Source organism: Oculina patagonica, chromosome 9 (genome assembly GCF_052425735.1).
Source record: "Oculina patagonica isolate OP01 chromosome 9, crgOcupat, whole genome shotgun sequence".
Lineage (NCBI taxonomy): Eukaryota > Metazoa > Cnidaria > Anthozoa > Scleractinia > Oculinidae > Oculina > Oculina patagonica.
This window is the reverse complement of record NC_135766.1, coordinates 22,698,097-22,714,800: the sequence shown is the minus strand read 5'-3', so window position 1 is coordinate 22,714,800 and position 16,704 is coordinate 22,698,097. Positions and strand designations below refer to the sequence as shown.

General features: G+C 40.1%; 2 protein-coding genes across 2 annotated transcripts in view; both read right to left on the bottom strand.

Annotated features, from left to right (window-relative positions):
* The window catches only part of LOC144666122 (uncharacterized), a 98,941-nt gene that overhangs the window by 69,451 nt on the left and 12,786 nt on the right, over positions 1 to 16,704 (bottom strand). The gene's annotated exons all lie outside the window — the stretch shown is intronic.
* Positions 5,862 to 14,213, bottom strand: LOC144666121 (uncharacterized). Its single transcript, XM_078527477.1, has 6 exons — positions 13,889 to 14,213; positions 11,760 to 11,963; positions 8,567 to 9,376; positions 7,846 to 8,139; positions 7,219 to 7,447; positions 5,862 to 6,865 (listed from the first exon to the last, which is right to left on the bottom strand). The coding sequence occupies exons 1-6, from the start codon at positions 14,022 to 14,024 to the stop codon at positions 6,412 to 6,414; spliced, it is 2,127 nt and encodes a 708-aa protein (XP_078383603.1). The 5' UTR covers positions 14,025 to 14,213; the 3' UTR covers positions 5,862 to 6,411.

The following is a 16,704-nucleotide window of genomic DNA, read 5'->3' as shown; positions in this document are numbered from 1 at the left end:
ATCAACTGTATCCCCATAAAAAAATTGGAAGAGAAATATCAAATTGTTTTAGTAAAATTCGAACTTAATTTCCATCAAATAAAACGATTTCCAATAAATTCTCCAATCTCCAGTATTTTATAACCTGACGCCAAATGATTATTTGAAACTTGCAGTTGTGTACAGCCAACTTTCTCTAAAACGGACACCGTCGGGACCGGCTTCAACTGTTCGTTTTAGAGAGGCGTCCATCTTATAGGGACTTTACTGAGTTACAGTAAAAAATAACTGAAATACGGCAGGGACGGGACCAACACCAGGTGTCCGTCTTATAGAGGTGTCCGTTAAGAGAGAGTTGACTGTTCACGCGCTCTTTGTTCGACATTTTCTAGCTTTTTAAGTCGGGTAACGGTAAATATCCTTCTTTTAGTCTCCTTAGGAATTGAATTATCAGGTAGATCTTTACCTCGATACTTCGAAAAAGGGGAAGACGTGACCAGTTTTTAGACAACCTCCAGCCACTACACGCTGTAATTATCAATTAGACTTCGAGCCTAATTTTTTTAATGAGCAAATAGTTGACAAGGTGCAGCCGGGTTGACCAGGTCGTTAACAGAAAATTAAAAACGAATGTTTTAGCAGAAACTCTAAAGGATCGTAGTCCAAAAACTACACTTTTGCGTACTTACTCTTCTTAAGCCGAACATCAAGGATAATTTACGGTTGCGTTCTATCAGCAATTATAGCTCACCACAAAATTTTCTCCCGAAAGGCTCTGTAGTTACGATGAGCAAATACTCATTGGAATGTTCAATGTGTGATAGAATGTTTGTTAGCCAAGCGACGGCAATTTCTACTGAATAAATAAGCGCCGTCACGAGCGTAATGTTCCTATCATCGGTTTTTGCGTCACGGCAAGAGTAATACCTCTGCTTCTACAGTTGTAAGATGTAAGAAGTGGAATCGAAACACCTGGGATATTACGAGAGTAAAGAGATTCTAATCTTTCGTCAGGACACATGGAATATTATTGTGCTTTTATAAAGTTATCAAAACGATTCGCAACGTTTATGAAACGTGAGGGTCCGTGAGGCAGAGCGGCACAATCAAATCGACTTGTGTGAGTTAAAACAGGTTTAAAACTGGATGCTTGCTTGGCAGGTTTCGCATTTAGTTGCTTAGATACCAGGTAGTACAGGGTGTCCCTTGATAATTGTTTAGCTCCATTGCGCATGTGCATAACAATTACTGAATACCTCGAATACCTAATGAATTACACACTCTGTCCGTCCTGAAGTCCTAATGGATTCTGATTGGTATAAGCCTTTACTAAAGGATATTACACTATTCACTAAATAAGTCACTATCTACTGGAGAATTACGCATCTCATAGATGAAAACTAACGTGAATTTGCAAGGACCACCGTGACAAAATAGAAGTACCGGATCCTCTCACTGTATTTAGTCAGCTATAACTAAATAACGAATAAAGAAAAAATTGCAAGGCCGATTGAACGGTTTGGGGCTGTATTAAAATTCCAATACAGTCGAAGCTCTCGTAACGGACACTCTCGTAAGCGGACGGCTCTACTTACGGCCACCTTGTTAGAAACCCCGTTTTTACTCCCATACAAACTCTGTATTTTTACATTCTCGTAAGCGGACATTCCCGTAAGCGGCCGCGGACACTTTCAGAGATTACGACTTAGACTTTTTCTTTGTTTTTAAAATCCCGTAAGCGGACACCGCAAAGAAAATCATATAAAAAACCTCTGTATCTTGTATTAATCAATCAACTTCACATCGCCGTTCGTCAAAATAATTTTACTGTATTTACAGTACCATATTTCAGTGTTTGTTTTGTCGTCATCCACGTCCGGTTACATTTCGAAACACTACTTCTAACATGCATATTACCATTATGTTAGCTGGGCAAGCTCCCGTAAGCGGCCATCTATCCACTACACCTCTAGTGGCCGCTTACAAGAACCATTCTCGTAAGCGGCCAGCTCCAGTTGCGGACACTTTTTTCGCGTCCCGAGGGTGTCCGCTTATGAGAGCTTCGACTGTATTTCGGAAGGCACGGCCTTCCTTCTTCAGGGTCTTACAGAGAGTCAGAGTCATTCTCTGTAAGACCCTGAAGAAGGAAGGCCGTGCCGTTCTCAACTTTATAAATTCGGTTAACTTTAGAACAACTATGCACGCACAAAATCTTTTCGCGGTTCTTCCTGTTGTTACAGCTCTCGTATCCAAGGGCTTTGTTCCGAAAGGCTGGGAGGGGAGGGTTCTGCCGAACCTCCCGCATCAGTCGCCCCCTCCCCTACCTCTCCCTACAGGCAGCAAGTTAGCTGATGAAGCACTTGAGAATTAATTTTAATTTGTGTCTTTGGGAGCCCTTGGATTTCTTTTGGCTAAAACTGTACGCACCTAGACTGCTGGTAGTCTCTCTTTTCTCTTAAGATTCGAGGAGCGCGCGGTTTTATCAGGAACGCGAGCAAGGTGGTTGAACTGGCGGGATGGATGAGAAGGGGCTTGTGGCGAGACGAGAAAACATCCGACCGCGCGCGCACTCTAGTCCAGTCCCTGAACTCTCTCTTCTGCGCGCTCTTTATAGCGGAGCTCTACAGCGGCCCGCAGGGCCGCAGAGCAGAGCCCCATACGCATGAAAGAAGGAACACTATCGAAATGAGTTTTCATGGTCAACATGGATAGCGGCATGGTTCGCGGGCGCGTACGTACGGCGTCCGTACGGAGTCGCGCAACATGGCGGCCATAGTGAAGCAAGAAGGCCGTATAAAGGCGGCCTTTAAAATTTAAAGAGGTTTGAAAAGAAAAACAAGAAGCAAAATTGGCTGAAAATTACGTGTAGAAAGTAATCGACCGCCAAAAAAGTGGACATTGAGAGCCATAGTCGATCGATGACTTTCGTGTCTATCTGTAAAGCCAGCATCGTACATGAAGGAGCATTCGAAAGCTAAATCGGGTTGATAGAATAAACAAACCATTTTATTGCTACGGGGTAAAAAAAAAAAAAAAAAAAAAGGAAAAAAGAAAAAAAAAACTTGACCCTCTGGGATTTGAACTCACGACCTCCGGATCCGCAGACTGGCACCTTACCGATTGAGCTATAACAGGATCGCGAAACTATTTTCTATTGCTAGAAAGCAGATAATTTACTGTACTCTAAAGTAATTTTTCGTGCCATGAGTAATGATTTTGCCCCGCTTTAAGATTATTATTTTTGTCGTACTGCTGACATTCAGTATAACCGTGAGCTATTTAAATTTCTGTCGCACCTATAAACCGCCATAAACATTAGTACTTTGGCCGCTTATTCACTAGAATGAAAACATTGTAAGCTCCAGTGAAAATTAAATAAATGGGGAGCTCCGCTTTTAGGCTTGCCTAAATCTATATATTAGGGGTTAAACCCAGGCGCGCGACCATGAAGTGCCACGCAGCGAACAAAGATTTATTCTTTAAAACTAGCGCGAAGAGAGAGTCCAGGATAACTTGCATGCGCTTGCGCCATGTTTTCCCTTCTAAATCGGGGGAAAAACCATATTTGGCAGCACTTTTGAAACGCGCACGCACAGATGACGAGTTATACTACGCGACCGTGTACTAAAGCAGGATCACCGAAATAACTTTAAAAAAGCCTAGCTTGACAGTCAATGTCTACTAAAAGCTAACGGCTACAACACAAATCGCTATCCGTCAACTGTTCCTAGCACTAGGCTCTTACCGAAAGTGCTAGCACTTTTTTGGCATTATTTGGCTTCGCGAGCATTTTTTTTTTACATTTTATCCCAAAAAGCACTGCTAGCATTATTTTGGATTTTCGACTGACTATTTGTCTAATTTTGTGTTAAAAAGCACAATCTGACTTTATTTATGGCGTCCAAAGATGCATTATGCCCTCATTTTAGTCAAAGGAGCCGTGGAGGCCTGGGGAATGGGTTTGATACGTCAGTGGTTGCCTTCTAGTAACCCAGTCCATCACACTCGTTCCAAGATGACGTCATCCATGTCGTCATCGAGGAACAATGGAAGTCAGCCAGCCAAGGCAGAGATAGCTCGAGAGCGTACTCTGACATCAAACATTGATCGTTACATTTTATTGTTGAAAAATGTAACTAAAAATCTGAAAAATGTAATATTCTATATTTAAAAAAATCGGAAAAAGTGAGCATTTTTATGTTACCCACGAGCACTTTTTAAAAAAATTAGCATTATTTTAGCACTTTTTTGGCAAAAAACGAGCACTTCTTTTAGCATTTAATGCATTTTTTTACGAGCACTTTCGGTAAGAGCCTACCTAGCACTTTTTTAGCTGTTTATCGAATTGGTTTTGGATGCAACACTTTTTTCTTGCATTTATTCGCGCGCTTGGTCGCGTAGTTGAATTCGTCATTTGAGCGAGCATTTTTAATTTTATCGCGTGCATCTCAAGCAAGTGCGCTACCTCCTCGCTTGTGATTGGTTCGTTCTGAGCATGCGCATGCAAGTTATCCTGGACTCTCTCTTCGCATCCCTGGTTTCAACCCCCATAAAGGGTGCGCGGAAGGGAGAGTCCAGGATAACTTGCATGCGCATCCTTCGGGTCATTTCCCCCCTTTATCGAAACTTCAATCAAATTGATTGCAAGGCTGGTACAACGGCAGGAGGGCAAGATTTATTGGCCAATATTTCAACTAGCAGAGCTAGTCTTCTTCAGGGCCAGTACTATAATATAAGGAAAATAACGGCTCTAAAATTTGAATTTGGATAATACAGTGTGGGTTAATGTTTAACTAATACAGGCTATATAAAGATATACGGTGACAAGATATATAATAATAATAATAAAATTGAAAAAGACAAAAATAATGAAATTGTCAATGTTCATTTCTACGGTTAATACCATTAGGCGCAAGTGTTTGTCCTCTGTGTATCAGGTAGGCCTCTCTAGCCTTTCTGCGGGATGCATTATTTGTCGGTTGGAGTTCCAAAGGAATGAGTGTCATGTCTTGGATAGAGTGATCAGGTAGATTAAAATGCGTATGTAGAAACTTCAATGTTAGTTTTTATTATGCCGAAAATTAACAACAATTTTTCCTGTCGAGGGCAATGTGTGCGGAAATGTGTACTATTTAACAATTAGATTACGAACCCGAGTTTTCTATGGAGCAGCCGAGTTGAATATGGTCATAGATAACGAGGGCGAGTAGACTTATTGTTTTAGTAGGCACTCTGAAAGAATAAAACCCCAAATAAACCCTTTTAAACCCTCTTTCCACCTTTTTTAAGACAACAATAAAGAATAATTTTCCTAAAACAACGCGCGCACGATTGTGGTTAAGGCTTTATCAGCAAAATAGAAAACAGTGGAAGAACCAAAAGGGATTCGCACATTTTCAGAAGAACACGGCTGACCTGTGAGGTCTACTAACAGCGAATAAACAATGATTAAGGAACCAATCAGATTCGGCTATTTCCAACAGAACAGGTCGAGTGTTAACTAACAATGTAATGCGATACACCTGAGTTAAGAAACGTTGACCCATGAAAAGCATAAATCATAAACGATGCGACCCAAATGCTTACTGGGAAATCGGAAAAAAGTGATCGTCTTCTATGACAGAATGAACATAATAATAAGACAAAGCTCTCAAAAACAGAAAATATCAAGATTGAAAAAAAAAAGGGAATATCAAGCTTACCATTGCTGTCTACCCAGAATCCCAATCGGTCTTATCGTTCATGGTTTATGCTTTTCACATGGTCAACGTTTCTTCAATTTGGTGTATAATGAGTTATCATTCTCAACGCTTTCTGTACTGTAATTCTCATTTAATAAAAGATTTACAAAAAACACAAAATTACAAATAAAATGTTAGGTTTCTGTTTTTTTTTTTTAACATTCAAAGATATTTGGAAATAGTTGTTTTAAAGTAGTTCGAAAATACAATAATTGTGAAAATTTCCTCTTTAACTATAAACAAAAAACTGAATCATTTGCAAAAATAAAACACGGTGAACTGTCATATTAATAATTTGTATTCAATAACATTTTGAACAAAATATGTGGAAAAATAAACATTCTCGATCAAATATTATTTGGAAATATAATCATTTTGAACTATTATATTGCTGTTCATTTTTTTTAAAAAAATATTTCTTTTATAGAAAAAATAATTTCAGTATTAAGGATCAATACACAAACTCCGTCTTCAACGTATTGAACCAGCCAACTAGTACCCAGCCATATTTGTATGATTTCTGTCGAGGAAGGACTGGACACTATCAATGCCTTACGCAAGCTTTATTGGTACGCTACACAAAAATGCTTTCCCAGAAAACCGCACGCGCCTCGCAAACAGTGTCCAGTCTCGTTTCGACCAAAAACTACAAAAAAAGCCTGGGCGCCAGTCTGTGGAACAACTGAAGTTTTTAACGGACGAACCAAGCGCCGCGAGGATCTTTCAATCCTTTGACGAAGTTTTCACCGCCTTTTACTGCGCAGGCATCCATTAGTGGCCGCGTCCAGGGGTAAATACGACCATCATAGGCAAACAACATTACCATCACTTTGTAGAAGTGATTGCGAGAGAATGTAATTCCATCAGTGAGATCCATACCATAGTTCCCGTGACCTTTGAAATAACTCGGAGCTTTGTTGTTGCACTTTGGTACCAACGTTTTAGCCACGTGACATGATATGGAGCCTTCCTTCCAATTGAGTATACTGCCGGAACCGTTCTTGCAGGCATACCAGTTAATCAGGTCTGACTGGAGTAATACCTCTGTGCCGAACGTCTTCCACAGAGTAAATCTCATCGCTCCTAGGGAAGACGGGTCAGAAGGCAGCTTGGTGGACAATGGAGACATGTATCCATAACGAACACTAAAAAATAATGGAGAAAAGTGGAGACAATTTTTTAGTGGTTTCAATTATAAACGCTGCTTTACCAATTCCGAAAGACGGAACCGAACAACATTTATGGGTGCTATTGCATTCGAAAAACTTCCAAAATAAGTATAAGAGTAGAGTACGGAGAATCGAAATCAATAACTTGTAAATAGATAACCAATCGCTGATGTGGCAAAAACATATTAAGAGGCTGTCCTTCTGAAAAACACCCACTCAAATTCGCGTCAAAAAAATAATTTTGCCTGAAACTCTGGCAACTGAAAGACTTTACCGAGGCTAGAACTAAGACAAAATTTGGTTTGATTTAAAATAATTTTCTATCTTACTTGTGGCTAGCAGGAAACGAGGGCCTCGGTGTCATGAACTCCTTCTTAACAAACCGATAACTCCACACTAGCATCCAGCCTCCGCCGTCCGTTTCCTGGTCGCAGTAAGCTTCAAAAGCGTTGTCAGGGGAACCGAGGTCTGGGTCGATCCAGTACTTCCCGGATGGGGCGCTTGGAACCTGGGCCTTCAGCTCCTTGCAACTCCTCGCTGCATCGTTACGGCCACGACCTGATAAGAACAAACGAAATTTGAGTTCTGATATCAAAACTTCATAATTCCCTTTGTAGTTGAAATCTAACCAATTTCTGCTGTCCTTTTTTCTCGTTTTAAACTACCGACTTTATAACATAGTTAGCAGAGGTGCGCAATCAAATTCAGTTTACGTAAAAATGCACCATATAATGATTAGACGTTAACACGAGGAGACCGTTTCAAGTCCTTTCCTTCAGTCCTTTCGCGTGTAAATTACCAATTTTTTTCCAAGAAAATATGGTCGCTGGAACCAAATTTTGGACTAGTTGTCCAGGAATTTGACCTTTGGTATTTGCCGACCTTTTAAATACTCATTTAAAATTTCACACAACATTCTCGAACAGTGCAGAGTCTATTTATTTTCTATTACTCACCGCTTCTCAGACTTGGTATGACAACAACAGAATATCTCATTTTCACATAGCCATAAACATTCTGAGCTCTGCAAACGTATGTCCCAGATTCGTCCACCTGAATGTCCCTGATAACGAGGCTGTCATTTCCAATTTCCGCTCTGCCTTCCAGTAGGTTGGTGTTGTCAGCTTTCATCCACTTTACTTCCGGTGCAGGGTAACCGCGCACGTTACAGAAGAGTGTTACGTCATCGTGCGCATGGACTCTCATCTTTTGACGTGGGCTTTCAAACGTCTCTAGAATCACTGGCTTTCCTGGTAAAATAATAACAGTTCTGTTACAGTTTATGCTTTCTGTTCTCTAAAGGTGTTTGTTTGTCTTGGACGGTAATATTATTTGCAATCACGGAATTAGCGTGGGTTTCAGTTACTTACAAATCTCAAGAAGACTACCGAAGTTAAACCGAAAATGCTTCAAAATTCCTTTATGGTGTGTTTCGTTTGGCAACAAATACCCTTTTTCCTTTGTAAAGGGGAAAATGGTCCTGGTTTTTGGATGTCTTTAGTCAAAGTATTGAAATAGGTGTGACGTTGATATCTTTGAAGTCGCTAGCTCAACCCATTGTTCCTGGGTAGACTTTATCGGTTTTATTCCTTTTTTATCCGTTTTTTTTTTCCTGATTTCAGAGTTCTTAACTCTATATGGTAAACGTTTGGTAAACGATTTTAAATATCAAATTACCTTCAACTTTTAATTCCACTGTGGACTCGTTCACTCCATGTGAGTTGAAAGCGCTGCACTTGTACTGTCCGGAGTGCCAAGCCTGCGCCTTAGTAATCATCAGTGCCCCCGAAGATCCTTTAGGTACTTCCCCCTTGTCCACTCGTTCCCACCTGATAGTGGGTGCTGGCTGGCCAGTAGCGTAGCAGTTGAACGATACTGCAGCCTCATCCGGGAGCAAGCTTCCTTTTGGCCCAGGAATCGGTAGCTTATCCACTATTTCTCTTTTGAACTCCACAACAGAATCTTCCAAGAAAGTCAAGGTGCTCGGAGAGATATAAATAGTGGGGGCTTTTCCAGATGAACCTTCGCCGGCTTCACCCTTGACCCCTACCGGTCCGGGCTCACCCTTTTGTCCTCGTATTCCTTTGGGTCCTAGCATTCCTATAGGTCCTGTAAAGCCGGGCATCCCGTCTAATCCTTTAGGTCCTGGGTACCCTGTTTCACCTTTTTCGCCCGGAATTCCTGGGGGTCCTGTGAAGCCGCGCATCCCGTCCAATCCTTTAGGTCCTAGGTACCCTGTGTCGCCTTTTTCGCCTGGCAGACCTGGCATTCCTGCGTCACCCTTTATTCCCGGATCTCCCATCGGTCCTGGGTAACCCTTCATTCCTGGCATTCCTGCGTTACCCTTCATTCCTTCTTCTCCTTTGGGGCCTGGGTCTCCTGTTTCACCTTTCGGCCCATAATTTCCCGCATCTCCTTTCATGCCGGGAAAACCTTCATTTCCCTTGTCGCCTGGCAAACCTCGGTCGCCTTTAATACCACTGTGACCTACGAGAACAACAAGTGAGACATTAAAGGGACCGTGTCACGGCTGAGATAAGTTTAGTTTATTACGTTTTGCCAACTACTTGCTATGAAACTTAATGTTTGCAAAGAAATTACTTCCGGTGATCTAAGTGACAAAACTATAGCTTCAAAGCAAACGAGACTAACTTTGAAAACTGTTCAGCCCAACAGTATTTCAAACAGTCATATCGCAATCCGTTTCAATCTTCGTCACTTTTGGCCATCCGTACCTTCTTTTGTATTTGCTGTGTTATTTAAATGTCCCTTCACTGTTTTAAGAGGTTATTTTTTACATGTCACCGAATTTGATGGTCATTTCCTTTGCCTAAATTTGGCTAAAATCCGTGACACAGTCCCTTTAATCCTATTTTATTACAGAGTGTCTAGGGCTCGCATTTGTCGCAAAGGCACAGCTAGTGGTTGACTATAATTAGCTAATACTCGAGGCCGGATGTTTCCGCAACCCCCACGATCTTAAACTTGCATATTAGCCCTTTTGCTTCCCGGGCTAATATTTGTTTTAAAGGGACACTGTCACCAGTTTCACTTCAAAAACCCAAGAGCCTAAAGACATATATAGAACCTACGAATGAGTGATTTTCTCCGATTTTTAAAGAGCAGATAAGAACTTACAATGCTAAAATTGTTCACGACGAACCCTCCAAACATTAAACAGTATTTTCTCCGGAACAATAAACATTAAAAAATTGGCTAATGAAACAGCAGTCACTAAAAGTTATAGGCAAATAACACTTTACACTAAATCCCATTCAGACCTTCTGATAAACAAGTGATAATATTGTGATGCCATCAGGAACTTTAGATCTCAACTTAATAAAAGTCATGGTCAGCTATTTTATCAAGTTTTGTCCTTGTGGACTGGAAAACACCTAAAAACTATTGTGGTTCCCTTCTTCCTTCAACAACAATTTACTTTATATCTCTATCTAGACTTGCCAAAAGTCGACCTCACGAGTTTTCACAGTAAATAAGCGAGCGAAGCAGCCGTGCGAGCGACGAAGTCGCGAGAGGACTTTATTGAAAGGACTTTATACGAAGGACTTTATTGAAAGTCTAATCTCCATCTTGATGTACTGTGTGCATTTCATGTACGAGAAGGCCTATTCGCCAATTTCAAAAAATAATTTTCTTTCTTTTATCCTTCTTTCTTTCACACAAATGCATGTTTACCCCCGTCTTAAAATTAATTCAAATTTAAAAAATTAAAATTTATTAACAGGCGAATTGTACGTACTTTAGTAAAAATTCTACTAAGGGGCGGACCATACGAAAAATGATGGGAGGGGGGGGGGGGGAGTTTCAGTTGCACGAATTTTTTACGCTCATTGCTTGTGCAGGAATTTTTTTGCGGGTGTAACCCTCTGCTAGAATTTTTTCAATGGTCCTCAATTTTCTCTGATCTCATTAAGTGTAAAATGACAGTTGTTTTAGTGCTTAATAGGAACTTTTCTCTTCTGCATGGATTTTTTCCGTACCCTTTGCAAGCATGAACTTTTTTCTTGGCATTTTTCCTTGCATGATTTTTTTTCACCCTCCCCATTCTAACGGTCCGTCCCTAAAACATTTGCGGAGCTTTGTCAGGAGGTAACTTGACGTTATCAAAATTTTAAAACCCAGAATCGCAAGACCACTGAGTTTTTATTCTTCACTGGCTATTAGACGTCCTTGATATTTATCTTGTTGAAGGGTTTTAGCTCGATAGCATTAATATTCGCCGTCTTTCAGATATAGAATTTTGAATTTCGGAGTTTCACGCCACACGACTCTCAAAGATGGCCGCCAAAAGGCTGTCATGTGTTCTTTAAAAAATGCGCGCCTCGTCCTGTGATTTTCCACCATCTGGACAGTTGAGGTTTTACGGGAAGTGTTTATTGAATGATAACATGTTCATAAGGGTGATCTGACCCCTTTTTGAAAACATCTGGCATCAAAATGCCAGATGTTTTCATTGATTTAAGGCGGCCATGTTGGAGTCCAAGCAGTTGGACTCCAACACGGCGTTTCCATACTGTGCTCTCTAAATATGCTTGAAACATTTTGACAGATAACTTGAATACGGAATAACGCACAGACCTGAGACAAGGAGTTTATATAGTAGTTTTTTACAACCTGTAATATTCTTGATTTTGTTTTGGACTCAATAGTTTTGGATTTATTTTCTCGCGGTGTGACAGTGAAAACCACCTTTTGCTAATATTCTCTTAAAATATTTCCGCATTGTGAAGTGTATAAAATGGACTGGTGAAGAACATTGTCTGATGCAGCGGCAAATTCTCAAACTTAAAATTACAAGAAATGTATGGCTACCAGTAAAGAGAATTCGTGTACTAATCCTACTAATCACCTCTCCTTCCTCGTCTTCCTTGAATTCCAGGTTCGCCCTTGAGTCCAGGAGGGCCGGCCAGACATATTTTATCTGGAGGTGAACACAACTGCGATGCTGTTATTGAGCCGAGATGCCTATGAATCTCTTCACGGACTTCTTTCAATGTTGGATGTGTTGGATACGGCCGGCTCTCTCGGCGATTTCTCTTGTTTGATTGACTGGCTGTTAGGTGAAATAAAACATTTTTTTAAAAAAATGGGAGTGTTACTTTATAGAGTTAAAATTGAGGTATTGGTCTGATAAGTAAATATTTCTACTGAAGTATCTAGGATAATACGTTAGAATGTTGTTCGAAAAATAAAGGAAGTATATATTTTTTTTTCGAGAGAGAATTTTCTTGGAAAACGTTGCCCTTAATTCAGACCCTAAAGCCTATTTCGCCGAGTATTTGATGTTGCGTGATACTTGATTCATTAATTTTTTATACCCGTGAACCATGCCAAAGATCCACCCCCCCCCCCCCCCCCCCCACGACCCTCGTGAAACATTCGCCCTACCAACTGTTGAAATCTGTCGATTTACGCAGATTTCCGTTCTGTTCTACATTTCATCTAGACGTTATCCAGCATTGTGCACAGCACTATTTTTAATTTTGCTTCGCAAAAGAATGCGGAACACTTGCCTAGCCTTAGTCTGTAAGGGAATACACATTTTCCGCAAAACGTTTACATTTATTTTAATTGGGGCGTCTAAATTTGATATCAAAGCTTTTTTTTTAAATTTTTTGATCTGCGTGCAAGCTGTACTGTCCAAAGAGAAAGCTACAGACAGGCTTTCTGGCAGCAACTTTCATCACTGTTGGATTCTGTTTTGCTGTTCACGGAATGCCGCAATTTTCTGCTCAGAGCAGCAGAAAGGTCATGTTTACTTGGCCGATTGTCCACTTAATGTCTTGGAAAGGACTTAGAGACAATCTAAGTATCGGGGCAGTCTTTTCACTTATAAATTTTCAATTAACACTAAATTAACATTGTGTCCCAACAAGAGAGGATAATCCATCCTCTCTAGCTCTTGGTCCCAACCAATGGTACTAAACGCAACTAAGAAGGTCTAAGACCAAGTAAAAAAAATGTTTCTCGTCCCCCCCCCCCCCCCCCGCTTAATTTTTTGGGGGCCACCTTCTTTTTTATTATTTGCCATTGGAAAAGTTGGAACGAAAAGAAAAAACAGCAGAGTTAGTTCAACTGAAAATTCTTCAAGAGGTGGCTTTTTTTGCGCTTTAACACGAACTCAGGCCAAAATTTCAAAGCCTTACTGCTACGCTAGGTCAATTACCTCAGTTGCGGGATTTTTTTTTTTTGCAAGTTCGTTTCTGGAGAATTTGACGATGGCCAAGAGAAAAAAAAGCGCCCGCTCGCTCGGCTCGCTTTTTTTTATAAAAATCCGGACGAGAAACATTTTTTTCTTCTAAGAACTATACAGAATCACAAGAGTATTTTGCAGTTGCTTTTTGCGCCGTAATTGCAAACAGACTTTTTTCTTATAGCGCCACTCAGAGGAAAAGAGTATGTAAGAAACATGTGAAAAAAAGAGAAAGAAAACAATCAAAATAGGTTAAAAAGCAGATAACCTCTTTTCTACTTTTTGGGCGAGGCTTCCAATAATTGTAATTTCTACACTAGAAACTAAGGTTCCGACCTATTTTCCAAGTGAATCGCCCCGAAAAGCATATAATTTACGCATAAAGCCAAGTGAAAAAACAAATGTTTCTCGTGCCTGCCCGCTTCATTTTTTGGAGCCGTTTCTCTTTTTTAATATTTGTTATTGGGAAAGTTGGAACGAACAAAAAACAACAGACAATTTTGTAAGACATGGCTTTTGTCAGGCCAAAATTTTTAAGCCTCGGCACGCCAGGTCCGTACAGGAGAGATCAGGAATTATTTTGCAAGTTCGCTTCTGGAGAATTTGACGATGGAGGAAATAACATATAACAAAAAAGCGCCCGCCCGCTCTCTTTTTTTTTTTATAGAAATCCGGACGAGAAACATTTGTTTTTCTTAACTTGGCCTAAAAATGTTATGTTAATGAAATGAAATCCTGCTATACTACGACAAGCGAAATAATGACTGTTTCTGTGTTTCTGTTACCTTCGAAATCCTGTTTCTGCGCATTAATCTGAGTCCCGAAGATCCCGAGCAGCATAAGAAATATCACCACTTTGTGGAGACTTCCAATCGAACTGCGTGGCTGTTTTCCTGGTTTAGTAGAAGCTTCCATGATCATAGCTTTGCAGCAAATGATCAGAGATAAAATGACTGCGTTAGATAAACTCAGGGTTCAGTTCAGTTATGTGGCTAAACGAGAGCTCCATTGATTGGTCGATACATTGTTGATTGACAGATATAAGTAGATCAATTGACTGGTTTCTGAGAAACGAGACGGAAACATTATCTGCAATTGTAAAGCTTTAATTCTGCTCTCATGCACAGCAATCTGCTTATATTTGCGGAAATCCCGTTTTATATACCGTATTCTCTCTAATCGTTCTAATAAAAGACCAACATCCCTCCCCTGCAGGGGGGCCGTTTCTCGAAGGTCCCGAAAAGTTTTCGCACCAGGAAAGCTAAAAGCAAAATCTCAAAACTTATGATTACAGAGCTTTTTTATTTCATAATATTAATTTTAAATATGAACAGAGGGTTCCTTCATACAAAGTACCAGGCCTTTACACTTCTCTGCTAACAGTTAATTGTTCAGTTGATTGATTGCTGAGATGAAGACATCACCTGCAATTATAGTGCCTTTAATAATTCTGCTCTCAGCGATCTGTTTTCATTGATGGAAATCACTTATACCGTATTTCCTCGCGTAAGCAAGGGCCTTCAAGAGCCTATCCTCTCACCCTTCCATCCTATTTCGATCAGGCCTGTTCGGTCTAAACTCTGCACTCTATCCACACTCTATCTCAAAAATTGTACCCTATTTCATAACAAATAGGAAAAATCCTCTACCTCTATTTGAAGCTAAAACATTTCGAAAACAATGCCCCTTTAGGGGCACCTACCCGGCCAGGTATTTAATCGTGCTGTCATCAATGTCTTTTACTTTTTTAACTTTTCTTGATTGACAGATTGATAGATCAGCAGTTGAGAACGAAACTTCTCAAACTCATTAATAATTCATCTAGTTAAAACAAAGGAAATCAGAACCGTGACGGAGTTTGGAAATCTGATCTTAATTAGCATAGAATTTGACGATTTTATTTTACCGTTTTCGTTGTAGTTTTAGTTTCGATTGAGAAAATATATCAACCACTCGACAGAGTGTTTCATCACATTTCAAAACACCTCGAAGTTCGTCAAAAATACTCCGCTGCGCGTCGTACTTTCAACTCTCTTCTCGGTGTTTGGAAATGTGATAAAAAACGCTGTCTCGTGTTTGATCAGTTAGTGCCTTAATTCTGCTCTCAGCGATCTGTTTTTTTTTCTTTTTCGGAAATCAGGTATACCGTATTCTCGCATAAGCAAAGGCCTTCAAGGGCCTTCCCTCCCACCCTACCAGGCTGTTTGGTCTAAACTCTGCACTCTATTCACACTCTACCTCAAAAATTGTACCCTATTTCATAGCAAATACGCAAAATCCATTACCTCTATTTGAAGCCAAAACATTTCGAAAACAATGCCCTTTTGGGGCACATACCCGGCCAGGTATTTAATCGTGTTGTCATCAAGCCAATGTCTGTTACTTTTTTAACTTTTCTTGATTGACAGATTGATAGATCAGCAGTTGAAAAGGAAACATCATTTGCTTAATTCTGCTCTCAGCGATCTGTTTTTTTTTTCGGAAGTCAGGTATACCGTATTTTCGCAAATGCAAGGGCCTTCAAGGGTCTTCCCTCCCACCCATCCAGGCCTGTTCGGTCTAAACTCTGAACTCATTCACACTCTATCTTTTAAAATTGTACCCTATTTCATTGACAAAAGGCAAACCCATATACCTCTATTTGAGGCTAAAACATTTTAAAAACAATGGCCTTTTGGGGACACATAGCTTACATTTTCCTTTGGCACATGCCACAAGTTATTATGCTCTGATACACAATCTGTTGTTTCCTTAAGAAAATTCCACGGAGCTTATGGAGTGTAGACAAAATCGATGCTTAAAGGGACAGTGTCCGGCTGTCGGAAACAAGCTAATTAGCATGGAAGTCAGTGTTGATTGTAATTGTCGATTGCATTGTAAAACATTTGTCCGGAAATCGAGTGTCGCGTTCTGGCTCGACTACGAGCGATTGTTTTTGTTCCATATTGTCTGAAAGAGTTTTAGCCAATTCGGTTTCGTTTTGATTAAGGTGTGGCGCCAAGATATTGTACTATTGATTGTGAAAATAATTCAGTCTAGGTTTTGCATTGTATATCTGCGAGGGAAGATTTGAAAAAGAATTTTAAGCTTTGGAAATTGAAATCTAATGGTGGATTTCCACTGACGCGTAAATTTTTACGTGCGTGAAAAAAATTAGAGACAATGTATGAACGGCCTGCGTAAACGTGTACGCAAGCCGTTCATACATTGTCTCTAATTTTTTTACGCACGTAAAAAATTACGCGTCAGTGGAAATCCACCATAAAAGAGATATGTTTTTCCGTACGTTAATGAAAAAAATCCAGAAACTTATACAAATTGATTAAAAGCAATTCGTCATTGACATTTAGAGCAGTGACTGCCAATCTGGCCCTCTATCATTAGTAATTTTAAATGCACGGCTAGTACGACGACACTTGTGTTGGACAATTTATTTGGCCGATATTTCGACTAGTCAACTAGTCTTCTACAGGGCCAGAGCTGGAGTGAGATAAAACTTAACGGCTCCTAAAATTTAAATTAAAGTATATAAGTGGATAATACGTAACACGATAGCCATATAAGGAAAAAGCATAAAATACAGCTTCGAGGGTGTAATATA

Bases quoted from the DNA above. Each gene is read 5' to 3' on its own strand.
- LOC144666121 (XM_078527477.1), bottom strand. From the start codon at position 14,024: ATGATCATGGAAGCTTCTACTAAACCAGGAAAACAGCCACGCAGTTCG. The intron at 11,964-13,888 runs GTAACAGAAACA...TTCACCTAACAG, and splicing joins GCAGAAACAGGATTTCGAAG to CCAGTCAATCAAACAAGAGA. The intron at 9,377-11,759 runs GTGATTAGTAGG...TTGTTCTCGTAG, and splicing joins AGGAAGACGAGGAAGGAGAG to GTCACAGTGGTATTAAAGGC.